Source organism: Ovis canadensis, chromosome 4 (genome assembly GCF_042477335.2).
Source record: "Ovis canadensis isolate MfBH-ARS-UI-01 breed Bighorn chromosome 4, ARS-UI_OviCan_v2, whole genome shotgun sequence".
NCBI lineage: Eukaryota > Metazoa > Chordata > Mammalia > Artiodactyla > Bovidae > Ovis > Ovis canadensis.
The window spans coordinates 100,842,411-100,865,393 of NC_091248.1; the positions used below are offsets into that span (position 1 = coordinate 100,842,411).

General features: G+C 41.5%; 1 protein-coding gene across 5 annotated transcripts in view; it reads right to left on the reverse strand.

Moving 5' to 3' along the window:
* The window catches only part of FAM3C (FAM3 metabolism regulating signaling molecule C), a 53,777-nt gene extending 35,461 nt beyond the window's left edge, over positions 1-18,316 (reverse strand). The window contains exons 1-2 of one of the 5 annotated variants that reach the window (XM_069588274.1): positions 18,035-18,316; positions 2,450-2,504 (exon numbers count right to left, since the gene is read on the reverse strand). In XM_069588274.1, coding sequence (XP_069444375.1) covers positions 2,450-2,462 — 13 coding nt within the window. In that variant the 5' untranslated portion in view covers positions 2,463-2,504; positions 18,035-18,316. Of the gene's footprint in view, positions 1-2,449; positions 2,505-17,995 lie in introns of all 5 variants that reach the window. The other 4 variants (XM_069588276.1, XM_069588275.1, XM_069588273.1 and 1 more) reach the window with 4 other exon arrangements.
* Between the last annotated feature and the right edge of the window lie 4,667 nt (positions 18,317-22,983).

The window sequence follows — 22,983 nt, forward strand, 5'->3', positions numbered from 1 at the left end:
GCTAAGCAAATCTTGCAAAGTGAAAGTATGAGAAAAGAACAGAAATGAAAATGACCAGAAAGGAACAGCATCTTCTCACTCTTAGAATTTCAGAGACATCTCATCAGTCTATTCAGAAACAATATTAATATTTTTCTGTATAATCTCCATTCCCCTCTCAGGTTACTAAAATTTTCATTTACACTGATGTGAAGGATCAACAGTCATCTCACTATCGTTGAGGAAACAAAGTCCCCAAGTGAGGCAAGTGTCCAAGATTACAGCTCTCTTAGCATCAGCACAAGAACAGGAGCCTGGGGATCCTGACACAGCCCAGTGCTTTCTCACTAACAGCAAAGCACCACGTTCTTCAGAGAAACTACCCAAACTCAACTTAATGGGTAAGGAAGAGGAAAAAAGAGCTGTGTTCATCCTAATTTTATAAACCTGAAATGACTGGGAACGCATCCTTACAGGGGAGGGAAGTGAATGAACTGATGGTAATCAGAAGGGCTTATGACGCTCTGTAAACATAGAAATGAGATGGCAAGGAGGAAGCCTAACTATTAATCAGTTCCCATCCCTGCCTCCTGAGCTGTACCTTCTCCCGCTCCCAAAATTGCCTCCTGTTTTCAAGACTGACTATGGGTCATCTATGTGAAGAAATAAAGTTCCACTGGGCTTTGAACTCTTCTCTCACGGGGTCTAGCAGAGTGCCTTGAACATACTCTCAACATATGTAATACTCTCAACAAACATATGTTTGCTAAACATATGAATGATTAACAGGTGGCATGTTTCTTCTTCATCATTTAAGACCAAGGGCTGGAAGATTATACGTCACATGACTGTCTACACATCTCATTTTCTAAGCATCAGGGACATGTGCAAACAATCTTTCCCCATTCCTTAAAGTAGATATATGAAACATTGGCTGTTCACTACTGAAATATTAGAACGGTTAAAACACCAAGTTCATAATATCCGAATGTTCCAGACTAAATTCCATACCAAACTAAACATAAGCCTACGTTAAACAAACCATCTACATTATGTTTATAAATATATACATATATATAATATATATACACACAGCATTTACTGGGTGCCTACTACAGAGCTAAATGCTTTATAAGCACAGTATCATTTACACAGCCTTTCAAGATACTATTTTCACAAATAAGGAAACCAAGGTGAAAAATCTAGATCACTTGCCTACTAAGGTCACATAACTAGTTAGTGACAGAACTTAATTTTAAATCAAGACCTACTCAATTATAAGAAACCATGAAAGGAACTAGGATAAAACAAAAGCTCTAAGAGACAGAGAAGTTGGAGGTGGAGAAGCTAACTGGTAAGAGAATAAGCAAAAGATCCCTGAGAGAGGCAGGCAGGCGAACACCAGCAGCACCTCCATGAGGCTAGTTATGGACCTTCTATTGCAGAGGACCTCCTCCAGAGCTGTCACTATCCACCTCTGGACTTGGAAGGGCCTACCTACAGCACACCACAGTTCCCACTCCACCCATGAGACTCCCTTTTCCTTTCAGCCATGGATTGCTCTAGTCCAAGAGGGTCCCTGTTTTTCATAAACCTAGAAACAAAAACTTGAGATATTTACTAACATCTCACTGTAAGAATGGCTATAAGGATATTTCAAAGCAACCAGGATCTTTTTTTTTCAATTAGAAGAGATTAATTAGTCTAAAAGCAATAAACTAATAAGCTAATCTTCCTATTCCTTCATTAACGGTAGTACCCTTGAGACCAATACTAGGAAGCGTGCCAAACATAAAATCAGCATTCAGTGAATAATTACGCATCAGTTAACCTTGGTATTAGTTGTCAGAATCAGAGAAATGGACTAGATGACAAAGCTGGTTTCAACTAGAATGAATGCAGAATTACATGAGAAAGAGAAACTTCCTTTACTCTGGGCTTAAGTAATGTACTTTGAGACCTATACTCTTAGAGGTGTTCCTGTAAGAATATTTTGTTTACTGATGAGATGATAATCAACAGAAAGACTATTTTGATTTTGAGAAATGACAAGGTCTCTCCTAGGATGGACACACACTACTTAGTGGAAATGTCTATGTAAAATGTGAATGCCTTCTATGGCAGTGGCTGTGATGGGGTGCACATACACACACACACATACATAAAACTAGGCGAACAAGCTTCATGTACAAGGACATAAACATTAAAAAAAAACCTAACTTAAAATATTTAGCATACATAATTTCAACAAAAGTACCCCCAAAAAGCTTATACAGAAGCCACTAAACGTTCCATTTGTGATTTGCCAACTACCTGAAAAAGGTGAAAAGGCTAAATAATGATCTAGTTTGTTATATTCAGTTGCACTCAGTATAGAAAATGATTATTTTTTTATAATCTCATTCAGTCATTACAAAACAAGCAGGTTACACAAGAAGTCAAGTCATTCCTACTGAATTAAGCATCTTACCTGCTACCCTCATGGTTAGTTTTTCAGTCTCTGGCACTTTTCATTCAATCAGCTCCTAAAATCGAAAGAAAAGGCAAATATCATCAGGTCTAGAATGAGCCTTCCTCCCTAGATTGAGTTTAATTTGGAGTGAATGTGCGTGCGTGCTAAGTCGCTCCAGTCATGTCCAGCTCTTTGTTACCTCGTGGACTCACTCCATTACCTCCAGGCTCCTCTGTCCATGGGATTCGCCAGGCAAGAATACTGGAGTGGGCTGCCATGCCCTCCTCCAGGGGATCTTCCTGCCCCTGGGACTGAACCTCGGTCTCTTATGCCTCCTGCATTGGCAGGCAGGTTCTTTACCACAGCACCACCTGGGAGGCCCTTGGAGTGTATATATTAAACTAAATAAACGTCATGATATTTCTAAGTATTCTACCAATATTAAAATTTAATGAAAAAACCCCTTAGCACTGGGCCTGTTTCCTTCCACTGGACCATAAAAGTTCCTGAGAGGAGGGTGTATCTAAAAGTACTCGGTCCCCCAGCTCCCTAACTGAAGGATCGCGGGAAAACCTGCCATCAGGCATGTGGACAGAAGAGAATGTCTTGTTGTTCTCCGTGATTACCCATCTGTAACAAACTTTTGATATTTAGTTCCAACCCTTCAGTTTTCAGTTGAGATCCAAAGAACTTAAGCTGCTTATCTAGTCAGGGACAAATTACTTGAGAAATGGGGCGAGGATTTATGCCTGCTTGCTCCTGCTCCAGGGCTCACGCCAGTATATGATGCCATTTCATTTTTAGTAGGACACAGTTCAGGTGTCACTATAATAAGCACTTATAGCAGAGGCACCAGGAAATAGGAAAGCACTTATAGGAAAGAGTACCAGGGTTCCTCTTCCTCTTCATGTTTTCAATATAAGTTTGTGAAAGAACATATTTAGACATATAGAATTGCCATTTTAAATATCCCTAGCAATTATGATTATTGACAGTGTATGTTATACATCAAATAAAGAAACTATAATTTTATATTATTCTAATAGCAACAAGAAGTAGGTACTGGGAAAAAAAATCTGTGTATAGGTTTGTGTGTTTCCCCCCTAAGAAGTAACTCAAGATAAGCAAAAAATTTTTTTTAAAAATTAGGAAAGCAAGTACATGAGTTTGAAAGGAAATTTGTGCTCAAGGTCAGCTGGACACCTTCCACAGTTTACTCAATCTCTTGTACAGGAGAAGAATTCAAAATAAAATTTTGATTAATAAAGTACACCCATAAAAATATATATATTTCTTTATGTTAGATTGCATTTTAACCCAGATGTTTCAATGTTGCTGTCTGATCGTGTAATTCATAGAATGGCTCAAATAAAACCAACAGCAGATCCTCGAAGGACGCTGAAAGGAAGTGAGATATCCAGTTTTCTTTAATTCACCAGTGTTTCTTATGTGAATTCACTTCCTTCTGCTCAATCTACCCTGAAGAAAGTATCAACACTTATACTAGTGCTGAACTGAGCATTATTGATTTCTTTTCCTTTATGAGTTATCTGAACACCTTCTATATAATAGGAAAAGTCTATGTTATATATCTGTTTAAACAACTATACTTAGCCACAGGCCAGGAAAACATTAAAAGGAAACAGATACTGAAGTAGCCACAAACCACCACATAAAAGCGGGGGCGGGGCGGGGGGGGGGGGGGACTTGGCTTCTCAAATGAAGATCCCAACTAGTTATAAATCCTCTTTTGAGTTCCAGCAAGCTAGAACACTATGTTCACAACACACACACATGCCTTTCCTCCCAGCTAATACTGCAAAATATCCTCACTTTTATCTGAATGTGGCCTGGGATGATTTCTTTGGAGTATGATAAGCAGTTGAGCAGACACCAGCTGTTCTATTTCTTGGTTTCCATTACCTGCCAAGGAGGTCACACCTGTACAATTACAATCACTGCCTTATGTACTGCCCCTCATTTGGTTTGCCTAACCAGCCTACTTCTAAACTTCCCACTAGTAAGACCACAATATAAGCAACTACAATGGTCTAGCTGAATTCATGTTTTCCATTGAATGTCTCAGAGAATAACATTTAATAAAATCTCTAAAACCTCATCAAATCTCAGCCACAAACACATTTTTAGTTTGCTTAAGAAGCAAATTAATGATGCAAGAGTGTAGATCGGCATAAGGAAAGAATACTGAAAATATTTGAGAGCAAATCAAGGAGCATCTGTTTACAATGTGCTAATTCCAAACCATTCCTAACTTGTCTTCTTAGAAGGACATTAAAAACAAACAAAACATTTACAGAAAATTGTCCTGGGGGGAGGAACATCTTAATGGAGTCTGGTATTCACCTCAGGCTGAATCTCCAACAATCAAATGGAGGTAGAAGAGGTCTGGATAAAATGAACAACACATCAAAAGGGTGGACAAGGCCTCTGCTAGAAATTCAGAGCTCTTTAATTCAGAGTCAAGAGGTAAGAATTTTATAACTGTTCTTATATATTCATTAAAAAAAAAGATATAAAAATTAGAGCCATTTACCAAAATAGGAATATGGGTGGGAGAAGAGTGTTTTTAAAGACTAAAAAAAAAATAGTATATTTGTGAAATACATTTTTCTCTCTCCATCCCCACCCAAAAGTGTAGTCTAGGTCAAAACAAGTTCCTGTATATTAGATCAATGTACCTGTATCATCGGTTGCTAATGTGTAAAGCACACAACCATCAGAGGCCACTGCAAGCAGGGCCACCGTGCTTGCTCTGACCAATGAGACACCGTTCTGGATAAACACTAATTAAGTAAGTAACCTAGACTGAAGGAGGGAGCCTGAATTAGGATCTCTGATTGACACACTAGATTTCTTCAAATTTCTTATAATTTAAACATTTCATTTAGTCCAACCATCTACTCTGGTTTAATTTATGGAGTTTTGCTAAAATCAGGCCTGAATAAACAGACCTTGTCTTAGAATCAGTCAACTGTGGGATGATGGATAAAAACACAGGTCAAATGATACTGTCATTCTTTCCTGGAGAAGTGGACTCAAGCTATATCCAGTCAATTAGAAGAGCACCATTCTACATCAACAAAATAAGCCATAAGAACAATTATTCAACATGAGTGTAAGGCTGTGCCAGTTAGCAAAAACTAGGTAATGAGGCAAACAGCTGAGTAAGTCACATACATTCTTATTTCATGTAATCTTCCCAACAACCCTACAGCATTATAGATGAAGTCAAGAGATTTGTTCAAGGTCATATAAAAGGTAAGTAAGGAGCTGATACTGTAAACAATTCCACCTCCCTTTCACCCCAGCAGCTCTCTGACATGTTCTAAGAAGCTTGTTGACAAAATTCCATGCCAATCAATCTGGCTTTTGCAAATTGCTCTGGGAATCACTAATCCCTGCTGCCAACTAGCCACTCTATGGCTCTGAAGGCTCGTCAAAATGACTAAGCCTGTGTATTAGAACACTTCGTGCAAGACAGAAAGGCCTCAGGAGAATGAAGTATACCAACAAACAACAATCACTTAATTAAATCAGAAGAAAATACTACCAATTATCCACCCAAAATATAAGGAAAGCTGATTCATTTGAAAAGACCCTGATGCTGGGAAAGATTGAGGGCAGGAGGAGAAGGGGACGACAGAGGATGAGATGGTTGGATGGCATCACCGACTCAATGGACATGGGTTTGGGTGGACTCTGGGAGCTGGTGATGGACAGGGAAGCCTGGAGTGCTGCGGTTCATGGGGTTGCAAAGAGTTGGACATGACTGAGCAACTGAACTGAACTGAACTGAACCGCTCCATTCAATCCACTTTTAACTCAGTTATGGCCAAATGGCAAAGGAAACAAAATTTGCAACCCCAAAGGTCTCTTTGGTGTGTTAATTATTTCCAGTTGGAAACAGTCAAGGGAGAAAGATCCTGATCTTCCCCCTTTGCTGCCTGAAGAATTTATAGCGGGTCTGTTCAGAAGGAGCTATTACCATAGATAATGATAGTATCAACCAGATGCGTCGATAGCGAGGAACCTACAAAAATCTGCCTGCTAAACTCCTCTAGGTATCCCATTGTCACTGCAAGGCCCAGAAAACATTTACCAAACATTTGCTCTTCTTTCTCCAAGGGAACTGCCCCCTCCTCCCCTTTGAAGTCCCAAACCACTACCCCTCATATTCCTTCTCTTTTGTCTTTAGCTGAAGATAGTATTTTATGTGAGAGTTTCCGCCATTTTGGCAAGTTACTCAGTTTTCCCGGGTCTCCCCCATGTATACATGTTATTAAACTTCTGATTTTTTGCTAATCTGTTTCATGTTAATTTTAGACCAGCCAAAAGAAACAAAAAGGGTAGAGGAAAATGTTTCCTCCCAGACGGCAATTTTAAATGAATCAACTGAGAATCAATAGACGATTCTAATATTCATGTGAACTGAGGCTTTTCAAGAAGACCAACGGGAAAAGAAGTCGAGCTCTAAAAAATTGATTTGAAGTACATTTAGGCCTGGTGATGGCTAATTTATGTGTCCACTCCACTGGGTGCCCAGACGCTGTACTTGGTTAAACATTCTGGATGTGTCTGTGAGAATCTTACTGGATGAGATTAACATTAGAGTAAAGCAATTTGCCTTCCCCAAGTGAGTGAGCCTTGTTCAATCAGTTGGGAGTCCTGAAGAGAACAAAAAGGGCTGAGTAGAGCAGCATTCACCCTTTCTGCCTGTAGTCTTCAAGCTGGGATATTGATCTTCAGTTTCAGTTCAGTCACTCAGTTGTGGCCGACTCTTTGTGACCCCATGGACCACAGCACGCCAGGCTTCCCTGTCCATCATCAACTCTTGGAGCTTGCCCAAACTCAGGTCCATCGAGTCGGTGATGCCATCCAACCATCTCATCCTTTGTTGTCCCCTTCTTCTCCTACTTTCAATTTTTCCCAGCATCAGGGTCTTTTCCAATGAGTCAGTTCTTTGCAGCAGGTGGCCAAAGTACTGGAGTTTCAGCTTCAGCATCAGTCCTTTCAATGAATATTCAGGTCTTCACCTGCCTCCAGATTTGGACTGAAACTTATACCACTGAATTCTCCTGGCTCTCAGGCCTGTGGCCTCAGACTGGAACCGTATCACTGGCTTTCCTGGGTCTCCTGCCTGCCAACTACAGATCCTGCAACTTCTCAGCCTTCACAACTGCAAGCTGATTCCTTCTGATAGCTACTTATCTTAGGTAGGTATATACGTGTGCTCCCCAGGTGGTGCAGAGGTAAAGAATATACCTGCAAATGCAGGAGACTCGAGTTCAGTTCCTGGGTCAGAAAGATGTCCTGGAGGAGGACATGTCAACCCAGTCTAGTATTCTTGCCTGGAGAATCCCATGGAAAGAGGAATTGGGTGGGTTACACTCCACAGGGTCTCAAAGAGTCAGACATAACGAGCGATTGAGTACATACACACAAGGTAGATATTAACAGACAGGTAGATAGATAGACAGGTGGTCTCCTATTGGTTCTGTTTCTCTGGAGAACCCAAATCCCCTCAAGATCAGAATGTAGTAGACGAAATTTTCAGTCCCAGGGCAGTAAAAGAGAAAAATAACTCAGTGCTGAAATCTAAAGAAGGCTACAGCTAAAAGTCACAAGGGGAAGTTATTCCAATATTATGTTTACAAATCAAAGTATGGGATTTAAAGAAAATTATTTGCAAAAAATACTTGCATTTATGTAAATAAAATAGAGCAAGTGCTGGCAATTTTCTGTAAAAGGGCCAGAGGGTAAATGCTTTAGTTCTGTGGACCATAGTTTCAAAGTGAAAGTGTTAGTCCCTCAGTCAGGTCCGACTCTTTGCAACCCCATGGAACATTGCCCGCCAGGCTCCTCCATCCTTGGGATTCTCCAGGCAAGAATACAGAGTGAGTTGCCACTCCCTTCTCCAGGGGATCTTCTGGACCCAGGGGTTGAACCCGGGTCTCCCACACTGCAGGCAGATTCTTTACCAGCTGAGCCACCAGTGGACCACAGAGTCTCTGTCAAACCTACTCTGCTCTGTGGGTATAGCTAGAGAGCAACTGTTCACAGTACTGAAACAAAGGGGCCCAGTTGTGTTATTAAAAAAAGTTTTTACTTATTAAAATTTTCACATTATAAGCTATTATTCTGCTTTTGCTTTTTTTCTTTCCGATCACTTAAAAATACAAAAGCCAATCTTGGCTTGTGACCCATTAGACCCATGACCCATAATTTGCCACCTGAGGTAAAGGAATAAAAAATGAAATTTAAATTTAAAAAACTTTTAAAATAGAGGAATTAAAAACTTTCCTGACCATGCTCTAATATGCCAACATTTCTTGCTGGACTACCTGCAGGATACACAATTCCCATACGGCTTCTTTGGGAACTCTGAGCAGTACCAGTAGAGAAGTAGGACCGATCAAACAACTCTGAATTCTCTGTTCCATTCCTGTTCACCACACATTTTCACAATCAACTGCTCTCCATATAAGAAGCACCTACTCAATGAGAAGCAACATCACAGATCCTCTGCAAAAGAAAGGAAGGCGTCTTTCCTTTCCTGCAGATGAAGCTGTCCACCTACAGTAAAGACAGGAATAAATCTATAGACTCTGGAATGTTTTTCAAAGGATCCCAGGAGGAAAAACAAAATGGAGAAAAACTGATCTCATTATATATCCTTTCATTAACTGTAAAAATGATGGTGAGGAGAGCTTAACTGCTTTGGTAAGTGTTTAAAAGTGATTGCTTTTGTGTGTGTGTGTGTGTGTGTGTGTGATGGACTTAAAAAGGGTGAAAGGATATGAGTAATTGTGTCTGATCAATTTTTAAAATTTAAAATATTTAGTTTAAAGGAACCTTTGCTTTAATAGAAAGCTGTCACTATATCAGGTGCAGACTGTTCTCAAGTACTCGTCTCCTCCAGATGCCACTGTGCACACATCTTCACCAAGAGGGATACATTTTTGAAATAAAATGGAGAGGGTGAGAAGACTGCATTCACTTGAAAGAATCTTAACATTCAAAATACATGAGTTGCTATCACTATATTATAAGTACTGTGAATTTAACAGAATTTGCTGTTTTCTGTTAAGCAACAGAAAAAAACCCAATTACTATCTTGAAAGTATTTTAGTTCTCATAGGAGACTCTGATACAGAATCCTACAGAATGGATGTTTCTAAAATCTACCATTTTAACACACACATTTGTCAGACACCTAAGTGGAAGCATGACCTGAAAATGATTAAAGGGAAAATTTAAGATGTCTGCGTAACAACTGGAAAAGTATCCTAGGTTTTTAAATGATGAAACTAACCTTACTAGAAGGAAAAAGAAAAGAAAAAGGAGCTAAAAACAAAGTACTGGGGAAGGAAAGGAGGACATCTGTATAATTCTACAGTGCCAAGAATATATTCACTTTTTCCAAAGTCGACTGAGGAAAATGTAAGTGAATCCACTCTCGTGCAAAATGACCTTCAAAAAGATGAGACTACAAAGCAACAGACCAAACACTTTAAAATAATAATTCAATAGATCCAATAAGAGAGTTTCTTTAGAAGGAAATGGTAATATTCTACTGAAAACCTTAAGAAGAGAGGGATACAAATAATCTAATCCTGGATTTGAAACTTTTCTGAACTAGCATCATATGGTTTTACTAAGAGCATCACATTGAAATTACATTAAAAAGAGGATTAGTATCTAACTGGGCCTCAGAAACAGAATTAAAAGCATACTATGGAAAAGCACAAATGACCACAAAGAGCACCTCTCTCCCTGAAATATTCTGGGTGCACTCAGCTTTCCTCCGTAGTCCACCTACCATAAATTGCTATCCTTTGCTTTTATTTGATTCTCCTGGTAGTGCCTGGACAAAGTAACACTTTAGAGATATTCCGTCTGATCTGCAGCAGCTGGATAAAACTCCATTCTTTTAAGAACGAGACAAGACAAACTATAACTGTCATCCTGTCTTGTCCCTCCAGTTAAAAGCCAGTTACAAGCAGCCGTGCTACCCATGCAACTGTCCTGCCTGTCCTGACTCAGCCCCAATAATGAGTGGAAGGAAGGCGGGGGAACCGAGCCTGCCAGACCACTCACACCACCCTCTAAGCGCAAAACTGCTTCAAAACTGTTCACCCAACACCGAGAATTCCACAGGACAACTTCTTCCACCAACGTGAATCAGCTAGAGACCTAAAGTTCTTTCCTCTTCAGATAGTTGAGATATTAGATATCTGAAATACTTCAGTTGATCAACAAGCATTTAACCATGTTTTCTGTAAATACTCCAAGTGATTAGACACTAAGTGGACACATATCCCCCTCCACCCCACCCCAAATCTAAGCAGCTTTCCACAGACAAAAATATTTCATTTGCCAAAATGATGCCACTGAAGGAAGCACCATAGCAGGAGAGGCTGTCCTTCACTGAATTCTCATTGGTGAAGAAAGATTCGTTTTAACCTATTCTCTTCTTCAGGCCCCAATGTTCCACTGTGGTGTTTCTTTCGAAGTTGGTAGCCAGAATTCTGGTTCATTGTGACCCACTGAGAAATGGGCTTCCCTGGTAGCTCAGCTGGAAAAGAATCTGCCTACAGTGCAGGACACGCTGGTTTGATTCCTGGGTCAGGAAGATCCCCTGGAGAAGGGATAGGCTACTTTCTATACTGGAATACTCCAGTATTCTTGGGCTTCCCTGGTGGCTCAGATGTAAAGACTCCGCTTGCAACGCAGGAGACCTGGGTTCGATTCCTAGGATGGGAAGATCCCCTGGCAAAAGGAGTGGCTACTCACTCCATTATTCTTACCTGGAGAATTCCATGGACAGAGAAGCCTGGCAGGATAGTCCATGGGGTTGTATAGAGTCAGACATGATTGAGAGACTTTCACTAAAAAATGGAGTTATTTCTTGCCACATCAGTAACCAAGAATGTCTCAGTCACAGAGATTCCAGCCCCCCAATGTGAGTTCCTAAGCCCTTAAGGCACTCAGAAGAGGGCATACCTGTGATCTAGCAGCCATCACACTATAGCCACTCCCTACAGCGAGTCCCAAGAAAGCTCAAGACGTGGAAAACGCAGGGTGCTGGACCCAGATAGCTGAGATGCATATGAAAGGAATGATTTCAGTGAGCCCAGACTCTTGCAGTAAATTCCTTGAGTTATCTGGCTTCCTTTAATTAACAATAATCTTTTGCTGTTCAGACTACCTGTCCCTTGTTACGAAACTTCTATATAACCTGTCCCCCGCCTCCCCTCACCAGAGCAGTTCTCACAGGGTCACTTGAGACGCTGTCTCCTAGGCTTAAAGTCCTAAAAATTCCACCAAGTAGAACACAACTCTCAACTTTTAGGCTGTGACTTTTTTTAAGTCAACACCAAACTTGGTGCTGACACCAATTACTACCACAATACCCTAAAACTACTCAACACAGGTGGCTGGTGTATATGCATGTAACTGGCTAGCTGGCATCAGGGGTTATGAACTCTCTAACAGAAGAAAGGATGGCAAAAAAGAACTCAAATGAGCAAGGCACACCAATGTCACTGTAGCATAAAGTACAAATTTTAATGGACTGCACAAAATGGAAATCACTAAAGTACACAGAAGCTTAGAAATAAGATTTCTGAACTGATCTAGAACACCCACACATAAAAGACTGGAAATGGGTATGCTGAAAATAACATGGGGCCAAACTAGAGTGCATTACACTCTGATACAGCTACACTGCATTTTAAAACAAAGACATCAGTGTAATCTTCATCACAAACACATGTCAAGTACAGGCATCGGATGTTAAACTCTATTATAAACAAATTTTACAAAGTATAAGGTCTAAAGGACTGTTACATTATAATTCTTTTAGCCCATGGCTTCATATAACCCTTCACTGTAACAAGAGGGGCTTGTGGTGTCTCAGGTACCTAACATTCTACTTTCTGATCCTAAGATGCACACTATCTCCTTTCTTTTAACAAGTCTTAAGTCAGGATGAGGTTTACAACCACATTTCTTCCTCTCAGTAGTATATAAAATAATGGCGTACCTTACAAACAGCATAGATTCAATGAAATACCATATCTGGTTCTTTGAAGCCCTAACTATAAAACAGCCCACATCATGCGCACACAGGCTTCCCCGGTGGCTCAGCAGTAAAGAATCCACCTGCCAATGCAGGAGACTTGGGTTCCATCCCTGGGTTGGTAAGATCCCCTGGAGAAGGAACGGCAACCCACTCCAGTATTCTCGCCTGGAGAATCCCCATGGACCAAGGAGCCTGGTGGGCTACAGTCCATGGGGTCACAAAGAGTCAGACACAACTTAGCAACTAAACAACAACATCATGGGCACCACAATTACTGGTAGGCTTTTTATTGGGTTCGTCAAAAAGTTCATCAAGGTTTTTCTGTAACATCTTACGAAAAAGCCCAAATGAACTTTTTGGCCAACCCAATACAGGGCAAATTCCTGAGCCCAGAATCTCTTGGAGAGAGGATTAAAACTCCTGCATGGTTAATAAACTCCCCAGGCGACCCTCAGCCAAGCTCAGATGTGAGAACTTCAGCCCAACAGTACATCAATCCAAACACACAGAGAAGTCTAGAGTAGGGCTGGGGAGTGAGTCAGATCTAGGCCAAAAAAGCCCAAAGGTAAAATTCACAAGACAAGAATCTTCATTCTTTCCTTAACAATGGAAATCAGCTAGACTCTGGGCCTTGTCTCCAGTAAGAGTGAGACAGAGAAGGGCAGTGAATAAACCTGGAAACACTGTGAGGAACAGAGCAAAGAGAACTCCTGTTTGCAATGCTTACAACTCCTGTATGCAACGTACAGGCATATACACCAGCCACCTGTGTAAATTAAAATCATCCCAATATTTTCTTGTAGCTTTCCTCTCTACCAAATCAGAATTTTGCTTAAACATTCATAATCCAACTGAAGAAATGAAGTGGGGATCAGATTTCTGTAACTAAGAGTACAAACATATCCCAAACAGAAAACAAGACAAAATGACATTTGTTCTGTCAGCTCCTGCAGAGTTCCACAATTGCTGACTAAATGGCTGTAATGTAACCTACTTTAATCTTACACTATACCATCCAAGAGGAGAAAGAGAGATGGATGAATGGACTGATAAACACAAAGGGAAGGAGGGAGGGAGAGATATGATCAGTAGCCAAAATAAAACTAAATACATTTTAACTATAAGTTGAACATAAGTAGTGTCTAGTTCACAAATCACTACAAAAAAGAGGCAAGAAAAAGGTACAAATTTCCATACAGTATAACTGTCATTTCCTATAATTCTAGTATTTCACACTGTATCAGATGGGATGTTACAGGTACCTATTCCGAATGTTTTAGAAGTCCCCTATATATTCCCTTCATTTATACAGTCTTTAAGTTAGTCTTCAGAATTTCACTGTACCAGGGCAGACATAATTCTGTTAGTCAAATTATTTACGTGAAGAAATGGAGGAGCAAAGAGCCTCCATCTGCCCAAGGGCCTGGAGAGTGTGTCATTTCTATCACAAAATCAAGAATGCAAGTTAGCAGCCATTTGCAAAGAACAGATAGGAAGACGCTTCTAGTGTAACATTTTCTGAACCAATTAGAAATTCATTTTTTGTCAATCACGGGTCCTTCAAGACAGATTTAATGATATCCTAACTGCAGATGGCACAGTGGTAAAGAATCCCCCTGCCAAAGCAGGAAACAACAGGAGACACAGGTTGGATCCTGGGTCAGGAAGATTCCTGGAGGAAGATATGGCAACCTACTCCAGTATTCTTGCCTGGGAAATCCCATAAACAGAGGAGCTTAAAGGGCTACAGTCCATGAGGTCACAAAGAGTCGGACATGACTGAAGCAACTTAGCAGAGCACAGCACATGGATAGCTGAGCAGCACATCTGATAACCATGATACCACCTAAACAAGCCATGCAGAACTCATGATGAAAACCAATTCAGACTCACAGCTACAAACATCCACATAACTTTTTCTTACTAGCACACAAAAACTCACAAGGATCCATCAATGGATGCATACTAAACATAATGTGGTATGTATCTATACATGGAATATTACTCAGTCATAGAAAGGAACAAAACGCTGATACAGGTTACAACAAGGATGAACCTTTAAAACATAATGTGAAGTAAAAGAAGCTAGACACAAAGATCACCTATCTTATGACTCCATTTACATGGAATATTCAGAACAGATAAATCTGTAGAGAAAGCAGACTAGTGGTTGCCACAGGTTGGGGAACGGGGAGTAATTGCTTAATGAACATGAGGTTTCCTTTTGGGGTGACGAAAATGTAGAATTAAAAAGATGTGTTGGTGGGAATGCAAACTAGTGCAGCCACTATGGAGAACAGTGTGGAGATTCCTTAAAAAACTGGAAATAGAACTGCCTTATGACCCAGCAATCCCACTGCTGGGCATACACACCGAGGAAACCAGAATTGAAAGAGACACGTGTACCTCAATGTTCACTGCAGCACTGTTTACAACAGCCAGGACATGGAAGCAACCTAGATGTCCATCAGCAGATGAATGGATAAGAAAGCTGTGGTACATATACACAATGGAATATTACTCAGCTATTAAAAAGAATGCATTTGAATCAGTTCTAAAGAGATGGATGAAACTGGAGTCTGTTATACAGAGTGAAGTCAGAAAGAAAAACACCAATACAGTATATTAACACATATTCATGGAATTTAGAAAGATGGTAATGATGACCCTATATGTGAGACAGCAAAAGAGATATAGATGTAAAGAACAGACTTTTGGACTCTGTGGGATACGGCGAGGGTGGGATGATTTGAGAGAATAGCATTGAAACATGTATATTACCATATGTGAAAGAGATCGTCAGTCCAGGTTCGATGCATGAGACAGGGTGCTCAGGGCTGACCTGACATGGTGCACTGGGATGACCCTGAGGAATGGGATGGGGAGGGAGGTCGGAGGAGGGTTCAGGATGGGGAACACATGTATACCCATGGCTGATTCATGTCAATGTATGGTTAAGAACCACTACAATATTGTAATTAGCCTCCAATTAAATAAATTATTTAAAAAAAAGATGTGATGACCTCCCAATACTATGAATGCACTAAATGTCACAGAATTGTACACTTAAAAATAGTAAATTTTATGTTACATAGATTAATTTTTAAAGGCAACTGAAAAACTCACCAGAGTGAAGCTAGAAAAATAAAGAACAAATGAAAATTAATTAGATTGGAAATAAGGGAGATATAAGTAATAAAAATAGCTTGAATCAAATGAACAGGCCAGTGAAGAAGACAATGGAAGAATACTGATGGGGTGAAACTGTGGAAACTTAGAGGTAGTGGAACATAATTTTCTCCCCTGAGAAAATATCAGCTGACTCTATTTTAAGAGCAGAATAAAATTCACAAAACCTTTTCAAGTTTAAAGAGCTTGGGAGTCATGTGCAATCACCCCAATCAGATTAAGGAAATTAGGCAAAATATGATATTAAATAAGTTGGTCAATGCCCTCTATTGGGCAATGAACTAATTGCAGAATTACTGCTTAAAATCCCAATTTTCTGATCCCAGGTTCAGGAACTCTTCTGGACTAAGTTTAAGACAAATGTTTGCTATTTACTAAATTCTCAGCTAGATGCATTTCTGTGATACATAAGACCAAAATCTCTTACTTCTTAGGTCTTGGACCTTTCAGCTTTGAGAAAGGAGTTATAAAAGTAAGGAGTCGGGGGTGGGGGAAGACTCACTACCTCAGAGAAAGTACAGTAGCTTTGAGAGCCAAGGCTGCCTTATTCACAGTATCCATGTTACCTATAATTACCAGCAGGCACAAATAAGTACTCTGGTATGTCTAATTATGAATATACAAGTTTTCAAATACTGAGGCTGACCATTTAAGACTTAAAATATGTGGTTAAATAAAAGTTAAGACTCTTCTGATGCCCCACAAGGACTACATATCACCATTCAACAACAATCTCTTTATCCTCTGACATTCTCTCCAATGATCTTTTCCTTTTTAAGGTATCTTCTTTAATTACAAAAAGATTTAGTTACTTAGTAATTATTTTTAAAATTGTAACAGCTATTAAGTTTATTTAAAACGTCACTTTAACCTAGTGGCCCTCAGTCTTACTTTGACTCCCTTTTAAACAGAAGATCCCTCCATTGGGGTCTTGGGGAGGAACCTGACTTGTGTCCTTTTTTGAAGTCTCATTTATAGGTGATTCTGAGAGATCCCCTGGGAGAGTATCACTGCATCAAACTCTTTTTATTTCTTGCTATCAAGAAAAATGAGTTTAGATAACATTACACAGACTAAAGCTTCTCACACCTGTATAAAGTGGGGGGCGGGGGCGGCAGAAACGCTGTGATTTAATTAGTAAACTGCCACAGAACTTGAGACTGGCAGCCTTTAAAAAGAGGTATAGTTAATGATATGGATATGACCACAACCAGATGCTGATTCTGCCAATCTCTTGCTGGTGCTAGTAACTTGAATTTTTCTAAGTTAAATGGAGATCCCGTTGTACTCAATAATGCACTGCATGAATAACATTAAGGTCTCCCCAAAACCTATAAAATTTGACAGGATATCACTAGCCCTGAAAGGTAGTTAAGAGTTCAAGGGGTCTGGGATCTCCTGCTAGTCTCTATCTTTTTGAACCTAACCTCTAGGGGAGTTCATATTTTCTCAGTAAAATTGGGAAAATACACATACTCTATGGGTCGTTAAGAAATAAATGTGCATCTGAAAGCAGCTGGCACAGCGCCTCGTAAGCAACTGTATTCATACTCTTTTTGGCCAAATAGAAAGAAACAAAGAAAAGGTTCTGTGAATTAAACAGTTTTGTATGATCAGAAATTTTTTAAAAAATGCAGAGAGTGATGAAAATAAAAAAAATTTCAGCTGGAGATTGTCAGTCCATCACTCATTATTTAAGATCTAGGGTCACAAATTGTAACATATTGTAAAAACTGAGCTTAGCGGCAAACAAGTGGCAAAAAAAGAAAAGAAAAAAGAATAGTACGTCCATCCGTGATACTGAATACCAATGGGCTGGATAGGTTTAAAAAGTAAAAAGTACCTCCAGCTCAGAAGACACTGAAACTTTACAACTGAGCCAAGATCGCCCTCCACAGAGTTCTAACGCAACATCCAACTCCATCCCCGCCCCTTTAGAGCACTCGGCCCGCATTTCCGACCCGAGCTGGAGACCGAGCGCTGGACGCGCGCCCCAGGTGCCAGCCCCAGGCCGGAGCGCCAGGTGCAGGCGCCGCCCCGCCCTCCGCGGAGCCCGGAGACTGGCCGCCCGGCTGGGGATGCCCGCGCGGGGCCGGCGGCCTGGACCCCCGGCCCGCCACGCTCCGGTGCCCCGCTCCCGTCGCGCCCTGCCCCCGGCGGGACGCGCCCCGACCACCCCGGCACGCCCCGGGCCGGCGATCGCGGCGGGAGCGGAGGATGAAGGTGAAGGTGGGTGCCCGGCTCCCCCCAGCCTCCCTCAGACTCCCTGCCTTCGGCCGCGGCTCGGTCCGCCTCCCGGTCCGTCTCACCGGCCTCCAGCCCGCCTCTCCGCCGCGCGCGCCCGCTTTCCGGGCTCCCTGCGGTCAGTCTTGCAGAAGGCCGACGGGAGCCGCCGCCGCCGCCGCCTCCGGTTCGCTCCTCCGCTTCCTCCTGGGTTCCTCCGGCTTCCCCTCACCCCTGCGAGTGGCCAGAAGGAAGCCAGCTCGCCGCTGGGCCGCCTCCCCCGCTTCCCCGGCGCAACCAATGGGCCCCCGCCGCCGGCAAGCCGCGCCCGCCCCCTGGCGGTGGAGGACTGAGCTGGCGCCGTGCAGGCCCGAGGAAGGGCCGGATAGCCAAGGGAGGGCTCTGCGGCCCCGCCCCCTGTCCGCGCCGGGCTGTCTGGACCTGCCACGTGGGAGAGGAGGGGGCGGCGGCCGTCTGCACCCCAGAACAGGGCAGAAGTGTCACGGCCTCTCCCCGCGCTCCCTCGTCCGCCACCCTCTGCCTTCAGTCACACTTCCATAATCCCCGCCTTAAAGGAAGAAATTTTAAAATAATCAGTCCCATTTTAGAGCTCCATATTCGAGATGATCATTATATCCTCCTGACTCCTTCTAAACTAGCTCACCTATGGCAAAGATACTACCTGACTGAGCAGTAGAACGCTGGTAACCTTAAATGTTGGACTCAAGGAGAAAGGCAGTTCTTGTATTTTGCACCTCACTTTCTTTTTTTTCTTTTCTTTTTTTTTTTGCCTTTTTAATTTAAATTTATTTATTTTGATTGGAGGCTAGTTACTTTACAATATTGTATTGGTTTTGCCATACATCAACATGAATCCGCCACGGGTGTACACATGTTCCCAATCCTGAAGCCCCCTCTCACCTCCCTCCTCATACCATCCCACTGGGTCATCCCAGTGCACCAGCCCCAAGCATCCTGTAATGTATTTAGCAACGTAACAGAAATGTTTTTCTCCTGTACACACCTTTTCACACGATCATGTGTTAACTGGGAGATCAAACCAAAAGCTGCAAATGCAAAATTGTTTCATAATTCTGATCCACATTCCAAAATAATTAATAACTATAATTCTTATTAGCAATATTAGGTAGAATATCAAGACAATACATGGTTGTAGAAATTAAATTGCATTAAAGAAATAATAGGGTTTAATCATAGTATTCTACCAAGTCAACATACCTGGAAAAATAGAAAATACCGAACTTAAATAATAGCTGTGAATTTGGAAGTTTGTGTTCTATGATAGGATAAAGAAGCAATAAATGCATTCTGAGAGCCTTCTTTGCTTGCACCTTGCTGGGCATTTGGGAATGTGTTCCCATTTAATGTTCACAACTCAGACTGAAGTCGATAATAGCTGTGTTTTGCTTTAACTGATAAAAAAAACCAAGACTCCAAAGTTGAGTTTAAATCACTTGTTTGAAAATATAAGGGAGTACGTTGTGAAGTTGGAATTCTAGCCTGGTCCATCTAGCTTCAGACAAATACGGCGCTTCGTTTCTTATGATACAAAAATACAACATGTTACACACCTTCCCTTGATCCCTAGGTCCCACTGAGAGAATTTCAGTTCAGTTCAGTCGCTCAGTCGTGTCTGACTATTTGCAACCCCATGAACCGCAGCACGCCAGGCCTCCCTGTCCATCACCAACTCCTGGAGTCCACCCAAACCCATGTCCATCGTGTGGGTGATGCCATCCAACCACCTCATCCTCTGTCGTCCCCTTCTCCTCCTGCCCTCAATCTTTCCCAGCATCAGGGTCTTTTCAAATGAGTCAGCTCTCCACATCAGGGGGCCAAAGAGAGAATTTAGAAGCCTCTTGATTAGAGAGGTCAGGCCACATTTGTGACAAGAAACTTTTTGCTCCATAATCAAATTGGCCTGTATGGAAAGAACATATGGCATAGTATTATAGCACTACACTTGAAACAATTTCTGGGTTGAACATGTGCTGAATAACCAGTGACCATAATATATAGCTTCAAACCCTTCAGTAGGTAATGAAATTAGTAATAGTGGGTCACAATCAACATTTTGTTATTGATTCACTGAAATAGAATAGAACAAAAAAATCAGAGTTCCTAGCACAACTTGAAAATACATACTGTTTCATGAAATATTTGTACAATATAAAGTGTAGTTGAGTGGATTACAGCATCCTGGGCTACAGTGTAAATTATGTCTTTTCATATTGGATTGCATTATTTAAAAGTTGGTAAATCATTTTTTTAGCACAGCTGTCAGCTTTTTTTTTTACCTACTGTTTTACTTGGCAAGAGGCAGGAAAGCAGGAAAAATAGTCAGGATTAACAATAAAGTTAATAAGACTACAGAAAACTGCAGCTCTGAGAGACTTAATCCAAATAAACGTTTCTATGTTACATTATAATAATAGGTAATGATAATTCACATTTTTATGATGATTTTTATTTTTAAAGCCAATGTTTATTATGTATTTGCTGTGTTCCGGGCTCTTTCCTAAACTTTTTAATATATATTTATGCATTTAATCCTCACAATAATCCTATTATACCTAAATCCTAAATGCCAAGGAGAAAAGTGCATAACAGAAAGGGAAAGTTGTCCAGGATCCTGTGTTCATATGTGGCAGAGCCAAGATTCAAACCCCTATGCCCAAAATCTCAAGCCTCAAAACTCGCCCTTGCCTATACTTGGAAAAGAAAATTCATTCCCTCTTCAGTGGCTGCAAGTTTTTACATAAAACTGTAGTTTATACTGTACAATTTCCCACATAAGAATTACATAATATTGCTAAAGGTTAAGCTTGATGCAAAGCCTCAGAATATTAATTGGGCCCATTCTCAAGCAGAATATTTCATTCTGTATATATGGGCTTCCCAGGTGGCTTAGTGGTAGAGATTCAGCCTGCCAATGAAGGAATTGCAGGTTCTATCCCTGGATCGGGAAGATCCCTGGAGAAGGAAATGACAACCTACTCCTTTATTCTTGCCTGGAAAATCCCATGAACAGAGGAGCCTGACGGGCTACAGTCCATGGGGCCACAAAAAGAGTCAAACACAAGTTAGTAACTAAACAACAACAATGATCTGTATACGGAGTAGAGATTGCCTGCAAATATAGCAAGCAATGCTTGCTCCCATTTCTGTAAATTCCTGACACATTTACCACCAAGACGTAGAGTCTGTGTCCCTCCTCTGGAAACTGGGCTGGCCTGGGACTTGTTTTAACCCATAGAATGCAGCTGAAGTGATGCTGGGTAACTTCCAGGCCTTGAAGCTTCCATTTTTTTTAGAATCCCGTCACCACATAAAGAAACTCAGATCAGACTACTGAGTGGGAAGAAACTCCGTGGAGAGAAAGAGAGGCCTGGTTAGGCCCAAACCATCTAACCACTCAGCTGAGTCAGCAGATGACTGAAGTCATCTGCGTGGTCCAGCCTGAGTGGAGCTCCTCGATGAGTGCACCAGGAGTGACCCCAAACAACAACATGTGGGAACCACCCCATCCAAACCAGCCAGCCCACACAATCTTGAGAAATCACTGTTTGTTGCTGTTATCAGTTGCTAAGTTCCATGGTAGGTTTCTTTTCTTTCTTTTTTTTTTTTTTAATGTAGTAATAGGTCACTGAAACATGGAGGGAAAGGTTTGTAACAAAAAACAAACAAACAAAAATTAAAAATAAACACATACATAAATACAAGCTGACTAGTCCTAGGAGTGGGATTACATTAAAATATTAGCACATGCTTATAATGGACTGTCATCCCCAAACTTGTAGAGGGATAGCCAGAAACTCTACAAGCTTTTAAAGAATATCATGGGTGGGGGGAAAAACACAGAGATAGAATAATAAAAACAAAAAATAATAAAAAGTGTCAAATGCAATACCTATACTCTGCTGCTGCTGCTAAGTCATTTCAGTCGTGTCCGACTCTGTGCGACCCCATACATGGCAGCCCACCAGGCTCCGCTGTCCCCGGGATTCTCCAGGAAAGAACACTGGAGTGGGTTGCCATTTCCTTCTCAAATGCGTGAAAGTGAAAAGTGAAGGTGAAGTCGCTCAGTCGTGTCCAACCCTCAGCGACCCCAAGAACTGCAGCCTTCCCTCCTCCATCCACGGGATTTTCCAGGCAAGAGTGCTGGAGTGGGGTGCCATTGCCTTCTCCAAAATACCACACTCAGGTGTGGCTTAAAAAGTGTTGTTCAGAATAGTCATAAAAATGTGCATTTAGAACTCTCAAACTGAGCTTCCCTGGTGGCTCAGTGGTAAAGAATCCACCTGCCAATGCAGGAGAAACAGGTCAAGGAGGATCCCACATGGCAGTTGTTGCTGTTGTTAGTCACAAACACACATACTGAGCCCGTGCTCTAGAGACCGGAAACTGCAACTATTGAGCCCACGTGTCACAGCTACTGAATCCTGAGTGCCCTAGAGCCCATGCTGTGCAACAAGAGAAGCTAGCCGAGAAGCCCACACACCTCAGCTAAGAGTAGCCCCCACTTGCTGCAGCTGGAGAAAAGCGCACACAGCAGTGAAAACCCAGGACAGCCATACATAAATACATAATAAAAAAAGAAAAAAGATCCAAGCCTCTCAGACTTCCTCCAGCCTATAGGTAAAAGCCACAAGATACGAGTGTCGCTCCTCTCATCCCACCAACTCCCTTCCTGGTAAGTGGGACCGGTCATGAGCCAAGTTTACTCCTAGGTGTCTCTTTAAAGAAGCCAAATTTCCCGACTTCTCTTTTTCACAGGCTGTGTTGGCCTAGTGAGTGAGATGGACTTTTGCCTAAATGCCTTACCCTAAACTCCCCTCCTTTCCTTTCCTTAGATACATTTACCCTTTTGAGCGTTTTTAAGTGTACAGTCTGGTGATTTAAGTATATTCACATTGTTGTGTAATCAGCACAGTCTTCTACCTCCAAAACTCTTTTCATCTTGAAAACCTGAAAGTCTGTACCCATTGAGCAATAACTCCACATCCTCCCTCCT